Here is an 18,109-nt window from a genome sequence, read left to right on the forward strand (position 1 = left end):
ATTCGTTTTACCTGCAGAAAAGGTAGGTGGGTGGGTGCTGAAAAATACGAAAACTTTTCGTTTTGCAAAAACTATTGGCAACCCCGGACGGCCCCTTAGGAGTTATAACTCTTTATAGAAAATAAAAAAGGACCAAGGAACTACAAGTTACGCTATACTGTCCACTAACACCACCAGTTACTAAACGATCAGCTCATGCGATAACATTGCACGACACTGACCGCGCACATTATAGCGTAACTTGTAGTTCCTTGGTCCTTTTTTCCTTTTTCTATAAATTTAGCCTTGGCTCTCCATCCGAGTCCATTGTTGCTCTGTCTCTTTACATTTAATGCTATGGCTCAACATCCGAGTTATGATAGTTTCTCACTTTACACTAACCCAGCTGGCTGAAGGTTCTAATTACAGTGAGTTAACCGGTGCTCCTTGCTGTCGAATGCAACCATAATATTATTATCAGTGTTTTGTTCAAATCACGTAAAATTGGCAGTATTCAATGGTGGTAGGACTGTTACCATGGTGATCACAATTGATATCCCATGTTCGCTCTTATTGGCCACCTCTGTGTTGAAATTTCACTGTTGTGCAGAAACTGGACTAACCAACCCTCTCTCTCTCTCTCTCTCTCTCTCTCTCTCTCTCTCTCTCTCTCTCTCTCTCTCTCTCTCTCTCTCTCTCTCTCTCTCTCTCTCTCTCTCTCTCTCTCTCTCTCTCTCTCTCTCTCTCTCTCTCTCTCTCTCTCTCTCTCTCTCTCTCTCTCTCTCTCTCTCTCTCTCTCTCTCTCTCTCTCTCTCTCTCTCTCTCTCTCTCTCTCTCTCTCTCTCTCTCTCTCTCTCTCTCTCTCTCTCTCTCTCTCTCTCTTTTTTTGTATGCTCAGTGTCTAAGCCCATCCTCCTGCAAACACACACACACACACACACTCACACACACTCACACTCACACCGTCACACACTCACACACTCACACAAACACACGCACAAACACACGCACACACGCACGCACACACGGCAGCGGATGGCACCCAACATGCAGTTAACAGGAAAGCCTTTGCCGGATATTCTTCTCCTACTTCTTCTAGTCGTCATGTTCCCTGCCTGTCAAGGATTTCTCGATTTTCCTGGGTTTTACAGTAAGCAGTAGTTCAAATCATACTTGTGATGTTCTCTTCTGCGTTGTGAAAAATCTCGGGAACACCCGTCGAGGAGAGCAGACAACACGCTCAGCTCGCTCAAGAAGTTTCTCAAGACGATCACGTTGTGCAGAGGAAAGGGAAGAGGAAAAGCTGTTGCATGCATATTGAAATTTGAGTAAAATTATACATCTCAAGTCGCATAGCCAGCAATCGCATGTCATCACGTACATTAAAAATCAACATAATTTTGCGAATCGACCTTTTTTTCAGGATCACTTTTCAACGAGGACGAAGCAGTCGGCCGAACGAAGCCTAGAGGAAGAAAATCACCCTCTCCACTTCACCATCACGATACTGACATAGATACGAGATGAAACAACTAAAAAATCCACAAGAAAACTGTACGGCCATCATCGCGCTGACTTTGGTCTGACTTTGGTCTGAGAATTTCTATCACGATCAAAAATGTACGAGGAGCACTCAAAAATAAGCCACAGACGTACCTTTATCGCTCTCTACTCCTTTTTCAAGGCACAAAAGTCGACTCTCCACTTTCAAACCAGGAACCAGACATACCAGTGGTCCTTTTCAGCTGCTCCAGGAGCGCAGGAAATGTTCACCAAGGGGCGCAGAGCAGCATCCATTCCAGAAAAAGAGCTAAAATACGAGTGAGACTGCATGACTGAGTACATGAGTATATGTATGAGTACATGCAGAAAGTAGTCAATTTCAGCGTTTCTGCTCCAAACAGCAACTAGCTTCGACTAGAAACAAAGATTACACCAAAGGATCAAACAACAACCATTTTCTGCAGTTTTTTTGCAGATGGCTTCCTTGTGCTTGGCCCAGCACGCCAAAAATCACACCTCGGAGGAGTACAACAATTACAACTCTCAGATGTCCTCGATTGCTGGCCATGATTGAACGGCATGGCATTGGGAGGCACTGCCTGTGGCGGAAGAGAATGACAATCTTTGACGACACTGTCTTGGCTATATGGTTGACCATGGTGTTCCATTTCAGGTCGTCATCGATGTGCAAGCCCAGGTACTTGGCGCTTGTCACTTGCTGGAGGAGTGAAGCTGCACAGTGCACATTCAATGTCCTGTCGTCATGACAATTGGCGGGAATAAACAACATTTGTGTCTTTCGACTATTCAGGATTAGGTTGCGCTCATGAAGCCAGTTGCTGAGATGGGCAATGGCTGAGGACAGGTTGTGTGACAGCACGACCTTGTCCTCCCTGCTATCGTGTAGCATGATATCGTCCTCGAATTGGGTTACCTGGACGGCAAACTGATCCACTTCACTGGCCACATCCCTGACATATATGACAAACGATAGTACCTTTTTTTGGCTCCCGAAAAGCGGCCTTTTTAATTTTGTAGTTCCCTGGGCTTTGCGGTAGGCCTAGCCCAAATTTGCTCGGGGCGCTTCGATATTTTGCCGGCAAATTTTGCCCTAGCACTTTCCATATTTTGCTTGGCATTGCCTTTCGTTTCCGATATTTTGCTCCATTTTGCTCCTGCTTTGTGGCAAAAATGGCTTCGAATGAACCGTCTACTTTGGTAAAAGTGGATGGTGACTCTAATGAGGAAAGCAAAACTTATAATGGTGTCAGTATTCCAGATTTTGTAGCATGATTTCAAATTTATGTACCCTTGACAACCTGCACGAGCTACTTCAGCACTACGTTGGCCCAATGAAACCAAAGAAATTTGAATAAAATTGCCAAAACACACCCGGATCCTCTGTAAATTCGATATTTTGCTCGGAATTTGCCAGCAATTTCTTTTCGTGGGAAATTTCGATATTTTGCTGGAAGAATTGCCGGCAAATTTGGGCTAGGCCTACTTTGCGGCCCTCAGAGAAGTCCTTATTAATGGCTAATAAGCCCGCTGCTGAAGTGGACATTGCAGTCCTGATCGACGGGGAGCTGAAGGACCTAATTAGGCAGCGTGGACTGGAGATCCCACGAAAAGCCACCAGACCAGCTCTTGTTGCTCTTCTCAGAACATCGCTGGATGAGCACAACGAAATAAGTGAACCTACTAGCACGAGCCACCTGGCTGCTAATGAGTGTGTTGTTGCCAGCCTGTGCTCAGCTCTGTCTGAACTCACTGATGCCGTCCGAGAGTTGAAGACCGAGTTACACGCCATGAGAGAAATAGAAGCTAAATTCATCGATTCTGCCAGAGAGGTGTTGTGCCTGACGACTGAAGTACGGAACATAGGAACGACCTGCATGCCAAAGTTGAGAGGTACGACATGGTGATTCAAACTTTGAACAATGACCCCACTGAACCAAGCGTTACTAAACCCGTATCCTCGACCATGTCGACCCCACAACCTCGACCCACGTATGCAGAGACTTTGCACCTACAACCAGCATTGCAGCCCAAAAATACTGCAGCAGCCCCAGCTGCCCAAAGATCTCAACGCCAGCCTCCCAAGCCGTACAGGCGACAGGAATCGTCTCGCTGGCTGGCACCCTAGCTTCCAAAGAGCACCACCCGATGTGCACTAACGGGTAAGGCAAGAGTCAAAGTGTTCGACGTTGGAAACGTGGACCCCGACTGTGATGCCAAATCAATTGCAGAGCATTGTCAGGCACAGGATGTACACATCGTGCAGAGTGTTGTGTACACCCCGGAGCGCTTCCGAACAGGGTTTGCCAGGGTCACAGTGTTGGCGTCGGACGCCACCACCGTACAGGACAAAGCATTGTTGGCCGGACTCGCTCGGTTGTGCAGTTCGTGAATGGCGCTTTGGTGCTGACGGCACAGCTCCAGCACTCACATAATGCCACACGCCACCAACCGGTATTCACAGCCCCTGAACCCGCATGCTCCCGTGTTCACGCCTTCGACTTCGTCCCCAAATCCTCCAACCCCAGCATTCTACTCTCCATGCAACCGACTAAATGTTGGCCACATAAACATTTGCAGTCTACGACATCAAACACAGGAGGTTAGTATAGCTAAGCTAATAGATGAGCACTGCCTAGATCTGCTGGCGGTTACAGAAACGTAGCTTGACTCAAGCATCTCGGACACTGAGGTTTCTGTACCAGGCACAATTCTCTTACGTCGAGACAGGCCGTGCGTTGATGGATGCACTTGCCTATCCGCCTGCACTCCATGTCGTAAAGGAGGCGGGATCTGCATCTTCGTAAAGGAACATGTTAAGGTTAAGCACATCTTGGACCACTCACACTCCAGTCTAGAGTTGATGTGGCTTAGCTAGAGCTGGCAAAGGGAAAGATAGTACCTCGTTTGGTTGCATATACCGTCCCCCATCCGAGCCGGTAGAGTTTTGGAATCGGCTTGCTACATCCACCGAGCAGCTGGACGGTGAGAATAATGTGTTGTTAGGTGACATACATCAGGGGCGTGCTCGGCGAGGGGCACAGGGGGCAAGTGCACCCCCCCCAAAAAAATATTTCGACCGGGGTTTTGAAAAGTCACCAATGTATTGCGGAAAGCCCGACCTCGCGGGAGCACATCTACAGATGAGGTGCTGAAGCTGTTCTTTCGACGCTCTCCTCGCCGAATCCTGTCCAGATACATCAACTAGTGTTGCGATTGTTCTTAGCTATATCCATACAATATGTGTTTGCATCGGCCTGCCTGGCACAGTGCCGTCGACGGATTGGTTTTCAAAGATTTGTAAAGTTTTCATCCTTTATTTTGAGAAAATTGATATGATGCTGTACTGCGCTGTCCCCGGGGAAAATTGCGATTCCGCGGCCGCGTTTTTTCCTCGTTTTTTTGCGATTTTTTAAAAGACCGCGTTTTCCGCGATTTTCCCGCGCTTTTTGAACTTTTTTGTTGCACTACACGTACACACAGTGCACTGTTCGGTCAGGAACGTCTCATTGTGGCGGCTTTTTACTCAAATATGACGAGTGCTTACACCACAGACTTGCAACTGATTGATTTCACTACATATTCACTGAAAATTGCCTCATATCAACTGCAAACTTGCCGCATATCAATAATACTCACCGCATATTTACCGCATACTTACCGCAAATTCCCCGCAAATTATGCCATATTATGCCGCGTTTTTTCCCACGTTTTTTGCGATTTTTTCGCGAATTTCCCCGGGGACAGACTGTGTTCATTCTTGATGACATACATTGTACAATCTTTGTATGATGTCACCGGTACAACCTTTTGAAAATTGCTGTTGTCTGGAAGTGGTGCACCCCCCTGGAAGGGGAGCCGAGCACGCCCCTGTACATATGGACTCTCTGCGTCAGACGTCCAGTGCGTTCCACCATCTCAAAGGCACGCCGCTACTTCCGTGCAGACTGGCCAATAAAGTAACGTTCGTTTTCAGGCCATCGCCTCGTCATTACTTCCGTCCTAGTGCCCATGATGGATGCGCGGAGCAGTACTACTACCCGTCAAACACGCAGAGACTACCGGAACGTCAACACTCAGTGTTTCTGCGATACGCTGCTATCCTCCGATCTTCATATCTTCGCATCCCGTACCCCAGACCTGATGTTGGACGAGTGGACAGGGAAAGTCAATGCTGTGCTTGATATCATCGCACCGCACGTAACCAGGAAACACAGGAAGTCCCGTCGGAAAAATTGCCCGTTCATGACCACGCCCCTCCTTGCCTTGATTAGAAAGCGTAAATCGGTCTTCAAGAAACTAAAAGCTACGAACTTTCGAGACGATAGCCTATCTGTACAATTCAAGCGGCTGCACAACCAGTGCAATAACTTGTATCGACACCTACAGAATCTATACTTTTCACACCAGTGCCAGCGGTACGAACGGGAGCCTCGGCAGTTCTGGAAAGCTTTGAATATGATCACAAAGCGTTCCCCTCCGAAGCAAACGGTTACCATCCCACCTGAGCGATTGAACGACTATTTTCACTCGATTGTCACAGATAAGGAAGCGAATTACAAGCTCCCAATGGGGCCTGCTAAATCTGACGACCTTACTACGTTTTCAGCCGTCACAGTGGCAGAGATGAAGCTTCGGATCGGTGACCTCCAAAATAATAAAGCCCCTGGACCGGACGGCATTCTTCCTAGTCTACTTTAAAAAAGATATCAAAAGACGTAATTGCTCTATCACTCACTATCTTATTCATCACTTCCCTCTCGTCTGGTCACTTCCCATCCTTGTTCTAAATTGCAAACATCACACCGATTCTGAAATCAACTCCCCCGCGACTGCTCTTCTAACTACCGCCCAGTGTCTTTAACGTCTATCCTAGCCAAACTCCTGGAGGGGCTCGTGTTTTCTCGAATATACGTGTTCTTTAATGATCGTTGCTCTTTCCATGTGGACCAGTTTGGCTTTCGGAAGCACCGTTCTACCGGACAGCTTCTCACCAAGGTTATGAACGACTGGCTTGTCTCGCGCGACGCTGGACTGCACACGGCGATTGTACTTCGAAGTATGTATTGATTTGAAAAAAGCGTTTGATATGGTAAGGCATCAGCAGCTTCTTCTTGCTCTCGCAGCTGTCGGTATTTCGGGAGCGGCCCTGGCCTGGTTCCGATTACTTGTATATCTTTGTGGCAGACTACAGCGGGTGGTTACCCACACTGGAACGTCTCCGTTGGTGGCAATCACTAGTGGCGTGCCACAGGGCACCATTAGTCATAAGGGAGGTTCTGCTATACGTGAAACGTAGAGAAATCACGTAGAGAGCAGGTGTCTGGGTTAGAGGCTACGGCTTCGCTTGTTTTGGGTCCAGATTCCTACGCGGAGATGAGGTTCTCTACGTTGTTGCACACGCAGAGAATATGCGTACAGATCTGCGGGGCATCGATCAACTGCAAGCAGAAAACTGCCATATACGGAAGGGGACAGTCCCAGTACACATTCCGCGTGATTTCTCTACGTGGACGTAGAGCAGAACAGGTTTTCTTTACGTTACGGGAACGCGAAGAGAGTTCCAGCGCCTAGGTGATTTCTGTGCGTTTCCATGACGAAAGGCACAACCTCTCCATAGCCGCGCGCGGCTGGCCCGGGAAAGCGGTCCGCGCTAGGCCAGCGTGCGCACTATTAAACTGTCTGCTATCAGTATAATATAATTTTAATGTACACAACTTGTGTACGCCGCTCTGCCTGAATCAGGCATTGAGCACTCTTGCAGAACCAAAGCATATTGCCTCTGTGTATAATTTTAATGTAGTATTGGACAGGCGCGTGCCCCGTATGGGTTCCTGGCTGCCCGGAACCCTCCCTTTTTCCCCTCAAAATGCAGGACGTTGCTTCATTTTTTGAAAAATTTCCCGGGGTCCCGGGGGATGCCTGCTGAACATGTCTCATGCCAGTGAGTAGTGCGATCCGAACCCGGTAAGCCGTGCACGTAGCATCAATATCGCTGTTGCTTGCATTCTAGCACCTCGAACATGTGTACAGTCAACGTCGCTTATAACGACACTCGGCGGGGCATCGGAAAAGTGTCCTTGTTCGCGAAGTGTCCTTATACCCAAAGTCTCATTATATGTGTCACAGTTAGATGGGACTTTGCTCTGGGCATGAAAATTTTGTTGTTATTCGCGAATTGTCGTTATATCCGCAGTCGTTACTAGCGAAGTGGACTGTATGTGCATGGTGTGGTATGTATTGTTAGTGGCAGCTAACGATAATCGATAGTAGATTCGATACCTTCCTTAACGATCAGCATACGGTTTTAAAATTGATCATTTCGTCTCGGCCTTGGTCGATGAAATGGTGAAGTGGATTGCCAAAACACTAATCTCTCTCTCTCTCTCTCTCTCTCTCTCTCTCTCTCTCTCTCTCTCTCTCTCTCTCTCTCTCTCTCTCTCTCTCTCTCTCTCTCTCTCTCTCTCTCTCTCTCTCTCTCTCTCTCTCTCTCTCTCTCTCTCTCTCTCTCTCTCCAGCCGAGTCTCACACGAACCGTGAATTTATTCTATATTTAATTTATTTTATACGAATATACGGGATCAACACATGAACGAGTTCCAGTCAGCTTTGAACTGCACTGACAAACTTGTCGGAGAACTGCAACTTAGCACCTAAGTCCGCTTGCCTCTGTATTATTCTGCTACTCTGTGACGTCACAGCTAATAGATGCCTCCAAAGACCAGTGGCCGAGTTGTGCGGAAGTAATGCAGATCAGTGCGTCAGCGCGGGCGCAGGTTTCTACTGCACGTGTGTGTCGGGTTACGAGTGGAGGACCACCAGCTGCTATGGTAAGATGCGCTCGCGTGCTGCCCTCGTCTGGAGGTGCCCGGCAACTTGTTTTGGTCATGAACCACTGTGTGCCTGTGTGTAGCTGTGTGCAGACCTGATGGTGGTGTCAGGTTGATGCAGAGCTGTGCGTGTCCTGTTTCGCGAGCGGCACAGCTATCTATTATGGCCTCTCTGTCTGGCACTTTATCTGTATGCGTGTCACTCCCCTCCTGTGCCTTCTTGTGTGTGTGTGTGTGTGTGTGTGCGCGCGCGCGCATGTGTGTGTGTGTGTGTGTGTGTGTGTGTGCATGCATGCATGTGCGTGTACGTGTGTGTGTGTGTCCCTGTGTTCACTGGGGACGGTTGTGCTTTTTTGAGCTCCTGCTTACTGCAAGTCCTCGACCTTTGTAAACTTCACCCTGGCCTAGAGGCGGCCCTCTTTGGGCCACCTCTAGGCCAGGGAAAGCGCATGGCGGAGGGAAGCATACAGCTGAGAGACGGGACAGCAATTTGGTGCCGTCACTTTTAGTTGTACCCGACGTCGCCGCTCGCGGAGGTTTGACAAGCCCCCGAGCGGATTTCCACAACATCGCGCGATGAAATCTGTCAGAGAGAAGAGAGGGAGAGGGAGACGTTGCCTGCTGTGTTTGGGCTCATGGAACGTGAGATCCTTGGTGGAGCGGGACGGCGGCATCGACACTGCTTGTGTTTCTGGACGCGTCGTGGAAGACAAAAAAATTCACCGAGTTATTTCTGAACTGAAAAGGCTGAAAGTGGCGGCGGCAAGCCTGCAGGAAACCCACTGGTTTGGACAAAATATCTACGCTGTCAACGGATTTACTGTGATCTCTTCGGGCCGCCCCACTCCTGGCGAAGAGGATAATCGACGTCGAGGTGAGGGAGTTGCTCTTGTTTTGAATCGTGATACAACTTCGGCGTGGAGGGCTGGCGGCTGCGTATGGAACGCGGTGAGTTCTCGGATTGTGAGTGTACGTTTGAAGTACTGTGCAGCTGATGGACCGGATGTTTGGCTCACTCTGGTCAGCGTTTATGCTCCAACGTTTGCTGCGTCGCGGGCATGCAAGGAACTATTTAATGACGATCTACAACGCACTCTGTACGATGTACCCCAGACTGACCATTGTGTAGTGCTTGACGATTTCAATGCTCGAGTTGGATCTAGTGAGCAGGGTGATGAGTGGTCCACTGTACGTGGTTCGCATGGATTTGGTGCACTGAACTCTTCAGGAGCTGACCTGCTATCATTTGCTGCATTCAATCAGTTGAGTATTTGTAACACCTGGTTCCCCAAGCGAGACCTCTTCAAGCGGACTTGGCAGCACCCAGGCACTTTGAACTGGCACTGTATCGACTACATTCTAGTGCGCCAGGAGGACCGCCGTTGGTGCATGGACACTGCGGTTGCGCGCAGTGCTGAGTGTGGAAGTGACCACCAACTCCTCTGTTTAACTTTTGCACTTCCGTGTGGACGATTAGTTCGGGAGCGCGACCAGGCAAATGTGCGGCGCCGCCGTTATGATGTTGCCCAGCTGCGGGTGCGCACTACGGACCCGGACTCACCTTCGCCTGCAGAAAGGTACCAAGCTACCATTGCAACCGAGCTTGTAGATTCATGGCAAGAACAGCACGGCATAGATCAGAAATGGTCCAACGTCAAGGCGGCTATCGACAAGTCTGCTGCGTCTGTCTTGGGCTTCTCCCGGCGTCGCCAACCAGACTGGTTTCGGGAGGCAGAGTCAGCCATCCAGCCATTGCTAGATGAACGGAATCGGTGCTATACCGACTGGCTATATAGTGGCCAGAGCCGCGACTGCTCGCACTACACAGCGTTTAAGGTGGCTAGATCCAGGGCACGTGCTTCCATATCCTCGGCTAGGGTAGACTGGATAAAGGCAAAGGCACAGGCGGCCACAGAGTCGAGATTCAATGGAGCGGTTGTATGGAAGTGCATCCATGACCTCCAGTCTTGTACCCGGGGCCTCACCCCTGTGTGCACTTCCGCCGTGCTGGATGAGAACGGTAACATCTGTAGTTCACCAGAGGAGCAGAGCCACCGGTGGGGAAGACACTTTGACGGTGTCCTCAACGTGGCAAGTGCATGGAATCGCAATGCCCTGGACGACATCCCACAGCGACAGGAGGCTGATCATCTTGCTGAGGCGCCGACTCTCCGTGAAGTCAGCCGCGCTATCTCCCGCCTACAGAACGGCAAGTCCGCTGGAGCCTCTGGCATCCTCCCTGAGATGCTGAAGAGGGGTGGCCCTGACCTCACCGCCAAGCTTGTGGAGCTGTTTGGCGATGTGTGGCGTGCTGGGGTGGTTCCGCAGGAGTGGGTGGACGCCACGTTGGTCCCCATCCCAAAGAAAGGGGATTTATCTCGCTGTGATAATTGGCGGGGTATCTCACTGCTGGATGTTGTGGGCAAGGTTCTGGCGAGCGTCATCCAGACTCGTCTCCAGTCCGTGGCTGCGGATTTTCTCCCAGAGTCTCAGTGTGGCTTCAGGCGTGGCCGATCTTGTACAGATATGGTTGTCAGTGTTCGGCAGTTCCTTGAGAAGACCATTGAGCACGACTGCAAAGGCTTCTTTGTATTTATAGACCTCAAGAAAGCCTATGATTCCGTGCCTCTGGATTGCCTGTGGGAAGTCTTATCCCGAGCGGGTATCCCTGCTCCCATGCTTGCCGTGATCCGTTCCTTTCACACTGACATGTCGGCGGTGGTTCGGGTAGAGAACACGACAACTGACCCTATCCGCGTCACGAATGGTCTCCGCCAGGGGTGCACCATGGCACCTGTGCTGTTTAACATCTTCATGTGGGCGGTGGTGATTGTGTGGCAGCGACGAGTCCGAGATTTACCCGGTGTTGGTTTTGAGTTCCGGCATTGTGATGGTGACAGTAACCTTTACCGCAAGCCTACCCGGACGGATCCGGTTGCCATTGCCACTGAGTCACAGTTTGCAGACGACTCAGCACTTTTCGCGACGACTCGTGCAGGGGCGGAGACGGCACTTGCAGTGTTTGACACGACCGCAGCTGAGTTTGGGCTTAAAGTTAGCGCTACCAAGACACAGTTCTTGGTTGCAGGCAGGGATGTTTCGCCTGGGGACTGCGCTCCAATCGAGCTAGCTGGCACGGTCATCGAGTGTGTTTCGGAGTTCCGGTATCTGGGATCTCTCATTCATCGCGGTGGCCGGTCGACACAGGACATCACTGCTCGGATTGCGCATGCCTCTTGTGCTTGTGGCGCCTTGCAAGGAACCATCTTCAGCAATCCTGACCTTGATTTGCATATCAAGAGGTGTGTGTTTAATGCATGTGTGCTGTCGCTCCTCCTCTATGGGTCAGAGTGTTGGACACCATTGCAACACGATCTCCAACGTTTGTCAGTCTTTCATATGCGGTGCATCCGTTCCATCTTGGGTGTGTCCGGCAGAGATTGCTGGAATAATCACATGACCAACGCCCAACTGTTGGAGATGTGGGGTGACTCTGATACCATCTGCGTGAAGGTCGCACAGCGTCGCCTAGAGTGGCTGGGCCATGTTGCCCGAATGGACAGTAGCCGGATGCCGAGACAGATCCTGTTGGCTCACTTCCCACACGCCGCCCAGCACATGGCCCTCGCAAGCGCTGGAAGGATTGCGTTGTCTCCGACCTAAGAGTTCGTGGCCTCACCAAAGAATGGTACCCTATCGCCTGTGAGTCCCGTGCTGACTGGCGGACTATGTACGCCGAGCCTGTGGAGAATGTGCCTCAGCCTGACCCAGTGGTATGTGCGGATTGCAATCGGTCATTCTCGCGCCCTGGAGATCGTGCTCGCCACAAATGTTTGGTTGAGCGGGCAAAGCCGATTGCTGAGCAGCGAGGGGCTTGCCACTGTGGAGATTGTGGGCGTTGGTTTCGCAGCAAGGGTGGTCTAGCTGTTCACCGCTGTTTCGCACCTCAGCCTCGGCCTCCCGAGCCCCGGCAAGTCTATGTGCAGGATGCCTGCTGTGCTGCGCACTGTGCTGTGTGTGTGCCCGCTGCTTTCGGTCTGTGCAAGGCCGCGGTCGTCACCGGTGCTCGAGGACTGGCCCGCGCCCGACTGCCCAGCAGCGTAATTCGTTCAGCCATGTATGCGTGTGTTCTCGCCGGTTCCGTTTGCCCCACCATCTCCGGCGTCATCAGGCTGCGTGCTCCATCTTCCTCTCTGATGCCCCTCCGGGGCCCACGTGACCCCTGTGGCAGTGGCTCTACAGGACAGGACAGGTGTGTGTGTGTGTGTGTGTGTGTGTGTGTGTGTGTGTGTGTCAAGTGAAAAAAGACTACAACGTAAACATGTATATTTAAATAACTTCTATGACTACCATTTGCATCTTTTTTCTCAAAGCAATGAGTAACTTAGACTTAGGGCATGTTCGATTGGTAAGGATCGGGATCGGGATCCAGATCTCAGATCCGTCGGATCCTTCAGAGTCAACTGGACACTTTTTTGAGCCTTGACCGTTGCCATGTTGACGAAGTAATAAAAAGTCGTACTCACCGCACCAGTTGTATAAAAAGTCAGCAAGCTCTATCTCGATCCACGTGTGCGTACCACAATGTGTACAAAATGATTTTTACCCGCCATATACGCACAAAGGTCACATTTGGATCCGTTGGATCCGGTCAACCCTGCTCCCCGAGGTGGGTTGACCGGATCCAAATCCGAAGGATCCGGATCCGGATTCGACCAAACGAAAGGGTGCGAATCCAGTGGATCGGGATCCCGATCCTACCAAACGAACATGCCCTTATGTGGCCTGGGCCGCAAAAACCAGGGTTAGGTGATATTTGGCGAGAATCAGTTTTTGATGGCTTTAAACTGTCCACTAAATAAGTGATCTATGGGCCAAATTTTGGAGCTCTGGGCAGCTTTCGAGAAGGTAAAAAGAACGCCCGAAATCATGGGTGAAGGTCGACACAAATGATCAGCAAAAAGGCGAAAAGGAACGCAGTTACAGTTGGCTCTCATGGAGTGGTTGAGAAGAAGTCAGCATATTTATAGGTGAAAAGGTTACACTAGTCAGAACAACAGATGGCTTGATCAGTCACAACTTAAAGTTTCATGCCATCTCAGGCACTCATTAGGTGATATCGGTAGAAAGGTTACATATAATAGTTGATTGAGAAATGAGTTTGAGTTTGCAGAGTGAATGGGAAGAGAGCGAGTCCGCTCTGAAACCTTTTTTTTTTTTTCCCTATGCATGAAGCTGCAGGAAGCCTCACCGCTGCTACAGTCAAATCTGCCGTTAGCGACCTCTGCTGTAGGCGACCATCTACAGTTAGCGACCGACTTTCCGTGCACCGACGGTTTCACATGCAAATTGATCTGTCCAGAGCGACCATCTGCTGCGCGCGACCAGCGACCGCGATTTCATGCACGGTGGCTGCATTCAAATCTGCTGTAAGCGACCGCGACCCACGTTCAGTCAGGTGCAAAACTGTACAAGTACTTGCCAGTGCGCTGTCAACTGCAAGGTGTGAAAATGCGCTGTCTTGCAAGTGCGATCGACTGGCCCTGGCACCCCTATATTCTATTGAATATCCAATAAAATGATATTAAAAATCACACAAGAGAGAGAGTTTGGAAGCTTTGTCACAACTCCGAGTTTCACGTATCTCTACGATCATCAGGCAACTGATGGATCCAAAACGGGCAGCCAGAACATAAGGGGGAGCAATTTGGGAAATTCCGAGGGGTGTCATAGGCGACGCGTATCATAGCGCAAGAGTCAGGTGCAGGCGTGAAGTTGCCAAGTCTTCAGACTTGGGGCTATGCAGCTGTAGGTCTGAATGATATAGAATAGAGCTGGGGACAAATGCCAAATCCACACATGCCCACACCACTACACAAACATACACCCACACATAAAAATCACATTATTCTCGTCGATTTGAGTACATGGAAGCATGCATGCCCGGTATACCGGATTTACCATACATCTGCCGTAAGAGACCATCTGCCGTAAGAGACCGCTTTTTCTTGCACCAAGGGGCGGTCGCTTACGACAGATTTGACTCTACTATTATTACTTAATTTTTTATAAGGTGTTCAAGGCAACACAGAGCACTAGAGTTAATAATAGGGTAACAGTGTTTCCTGCACTTGCTGCTATGAACTTGAAAACTCAATCCCTGTCATATGCAGGTCTGGTGTTGAGACGCAGACTTGTCAGACCGGGAAAGAAGCCAAGCGACTGACGTTTCCCATGGCTGGGAAGAACTTACAATACGAGATATGCCTGCTGGGCCAAGCCTGGTACATCCACCAAGCATGAATTGCTCTCCTACGCACAGCAGCTCGTAAACACTAGCAGGATACTGTGACAGATTTCATGTGCACAGCAAGCATGTGTAGGAGTTGCATTATTTGATAGAACGGAGGACATTGATTCCTAGGTTCAAACCCCAGGATTGACAGAAGTTACATTTTCTCTCCTTGCATGTTTTTGTATCTTTCCGTGGGTCACTCATGAGTTGTGTATAGGTAAAACCCGTATTCCTCCACTTTACCCATGTGACTCTCTTTGGCGAACTGTGATTGGCCGCTTAGTCTAATATTCCAGAATGTTCTCAATATTGTCGGTAACCGGTTATTGTAGAGTGCTCAATGGTCACTGACAGAAAACATGGCTGCCGCTCGCCGTGTGTTTTGTTTTCTTGCATTGTTCTTTTCTTGTGCTCTTTCACTTCTTATCTTTACTTGCCGAGTGTGCAACTAGTATTCCGTCCTTACGATTATTCGTAAAAACCACAAAGTGAGTGCTTTATTTGAGTGTGTGTAATTGTCTCCGAGGGCCAGCTACTTCACATGTATGCTTGCAACAATTTTGTTCACAAAACATCTTGTGTCCAGTAAGGTTTATTTCATTTAGGGCTGTCTCCGTATCTCACCAATTCATCCAGCTGCGAATAACTTCGTTGCCACCGAGTACTGAATCTCATTCTGCACTCTCAGCGCTGCTGTCCACATCGGCGCTTCGTGTCACGGAACTCTCAAACTCATCGTCTACGCTGTCGCTGCTGATGGCTTTTCATCTGAGCGAAACTTCGTCACTTTCACCCGATTCTTCTTACCACAATGCTGTGGACTATGGCAGGCAGGGGAGTATCTCTGGAGATCCAGCCGCCAAATATTCTAGTCGCTCGTGCTCCATCAAGAATTTGTGACGTGATCGTTCCGCCAAGAAACTATTCGTTTTGCTCTCTTTCGAGCCCATGATTTTGCAGGCGCTACCCAGAGCGTAAACGCCTCAACGGCGGCTGAAAACGTCTACCTGGACGTCCCAAGTGCTTGGCTGATAAACTACAATGGCACCGACGACAAATTATAGTGAAGCCACCAAGAAGAAAGCCCTTTCAAAGCGATGGCGCAAGAAATCGCGGTGACTAAAACACGGCATCGGTTCGGTTTTTCGCCAATATTGGCGTCTTTGAAAAATCGCCAGGACCCCGGTTCTTGCTGCTGATGCCTCATAAAGTGTAAACGATAAAGATGTGTGTTCCTTCTTTCTCTGGGCATTCGTGCGTGGGTGTGCATGTGGGCGTATGTGCATGTTGACGTGTGTGCATGTGAGTGTGTGTGCGTGCATGTGTTTGTGTGTGTGTGTGTGTGTGTGTGTGTGTGTGTGTGTTCACGCAGATATCGACGAATGTGAGGTTCACCCGTCACAGTCTCCGTGCGCTCTCCAGAACGCTAAGTGCACAAACACCGCAGGCAGTTATACATGCCCTTGTAAACCTGGTTTCCAGGGACACAACTGCGGTACGTGTACTGTATATTTAAGCAGAAATATTCGTCTGGAATTTAATTTCGTCTTTTTCGTCCAAGGAGCTTTTTGGACTAAATTAATGATGCCGGACTAATGCCGATTTGTCCAGCTTTTCAATACACTCTTATGATCCATGGACGAAATTTACAACCGGACGAACTCCCTTTCTTTGGAGTTGGCCGAAATAATTGAGCGACGAAATTGTCCGCCTATGCAATATGTAGTGTGGTGGTGTGATCAGTGCAGATGTTAGCGGCTGTACATTTTCTAGCCTTTTGATCAGCAACATTTTGACATCAATTTGTTCATGTAATGGTGAAGTAGATTGCCCGAACGTTAATCTCATCATTTCCGTTAGTGAGAGATGCTCTAGGACTTCCTTTGTCAGGTGCTTTGCAAATGTAGGCAATAGGGTCTGAGGCATGACATTTCGTTTTTGCCATTGCCTCTAATGTATTTTTGTCCCAGATGACATTAATGAATGTGATGCTAACCCTTGTCCTAGCCGGGCTGGGTGTGAGAACACAGCTGGAAGTTTCAAATGTTCCTGTCTGCCAGGTTACAGTGGTACTGTCACTGGCATGAACTGTACAGGTGGGTGTACGTGTGTGTGTGTTTGTGTGTTACATGTGTGTGTGTGTGTGTGTGTATGTGTGTTACATGTGTGTGTGTGTGTGTGTGTGTGTGTTCCGCAGAGACTGCTTGTTCAATACGCGCCTCAGAGAGTGTCGCAGAGTGACTATAACGGAGTGTCAGTTTGCGGACGATTCGTCGCTGTTCGCCAAAACCTACGGCGGTGCTGAAAGGTCCTTGGCCACGTTTCAGGAGGTTGCAGCATCTTTTGGCCTGTCAGTCAATCTGGGCAAAACTAAGTTCATGCCTATGGGCGTTGGTGTGGTGGCGTCGGATATGTTGCCTTTGGGTGGAACCGTCGAATGCGTGGACAGCTTTCGCTAACTTGGCTGCCAGATCACTCCTGATGCTAGGAGTAGCTTTGATGTCTCTCGCAGGATCGCCGCAGCTTCGGGTGCATTTGGCGCCCTGGAGAAGGCTGTGTTTGCGAACTCCGAGTTTCCTATCGGTCTCAAGCGTGTTGTGTACGGAGTCATTGTGTTGGCAGTACTCCTCTATGGTGTTGAGAACTGGACACCGAGGCAACGGGATCTCCAGCGTCTGGAGTCGTTTCACCTGCGATCTATACGCATGGTCCTGGGCATCAGTTGGCCGCGCCAGATGGACGAGCACGTGACAACCCTTCAGGTACGGCAGTGGTGGAGAGACATGGAGCAGGTCTCTGACAAGGTCCGGCGCTGTCGTCTCCAATGGCTGGCCCACCTGGCTCGCATGGATGACCGTATTCCCCGCCAGTTGCTCTTTGGTGCCTGGCCGTCTAAACGACCTCCATATGGCGGGAAAGACCCAGTCAAACATGACCTGGCGGCGGTGTCCATTGGCATGAATGAGTGGCTTGACCCAGCAGATGCTAGGTCTGAGTGGAGAACCAGGTGTCAGGATGGAGTCTACAGCGTTGTATGCTCTCGTGTACAACCTGCCATGAAACCACTCCTGTGTATGGTCCGCACACGCCGTTTTAGCCGTCCTCAAGACATCGCTAGACATAGTTGCACCTCCCGTCGCTCTGCAAAAGCAAAAAAACAAACAGTGAAACAGCCGTTCACGTCCCGCCGGACTCGCAGGGCCTCATGCTACGTCCCGAAGACGGCACATAGCCAATCGTAGCAGTAGGCGAAGGGAGGAAGGAAGGTGTGTGTGTGTGTGTGTGTGTGTGTGTGTGTGTGTGTATGTATCTGTGTGTGTATCTCTCTCTCTCTCTCTCTCTCTCTCTCTCTCTCTCTCTCTCTCTCTCTCTCTCTCTCTCTCTCTCTCTCTCTCTCTCTCTCTCTCTCTCTCTCTCTCTCTCTCTCTCTCTCTCTCTCTCTCTCTCTCTCTCTCTCTCTCAGCTCAAGTGGAAAAATACTGCA

The 18,109-nt window shown here is 49.8% G+C and overlaps 1 protein-coding gene across 1 annotated transcript in view; it reads left to right on the top strand.

The window, feature by feature from the left end:
- The first annotated feature begins 3,014 nt into the window (after positions 1 to 3,014).
- LOC135827137 (uncharacterized) overlaps positions 3,015 to 18,109 on the top strand; it is a 146,384-nt gene continuing 131,289 nt past the window's right edge. Inside the window, exons 1-5 of the mRNA XM_065339661.1 lie at positions 3,015 to 3,353; positions 6,454 to 6,559; positions 8,202 to 8,330; positions 15,998 to 16,120; positions 16,596 to 16,721. Coding sequence (XP_065195733.1) covers positions 3,015 to 3,353; positions 6,454 to 6,559; positions 8,202 to 8,330; positions 15,998 to 16,120; positions 16,596 to 16,721 — 823 coding nt within the window. The remainder of the gene's footprint in view (positions 3,354 to 6,453; positions 6,560 to 8,201; positions 8,331 to 15,997; positions 16,121 to 16,595; positions 16,722 to 18,109) is intronic.

This window comes from Sycon ciliatum, chromosome 11 (assembly GCF_964019385.1).
Source record: "Sycon ciliatum chromosome 11, ocSycCili1.1, whole genome shotgun sequence".
Taxonomy (NCBI): Eukaryota; Metazoa; Porifera; class Calcarea; order Leucosolenida; family Sycettidae; genus Sycon; species Sycon ciliatum.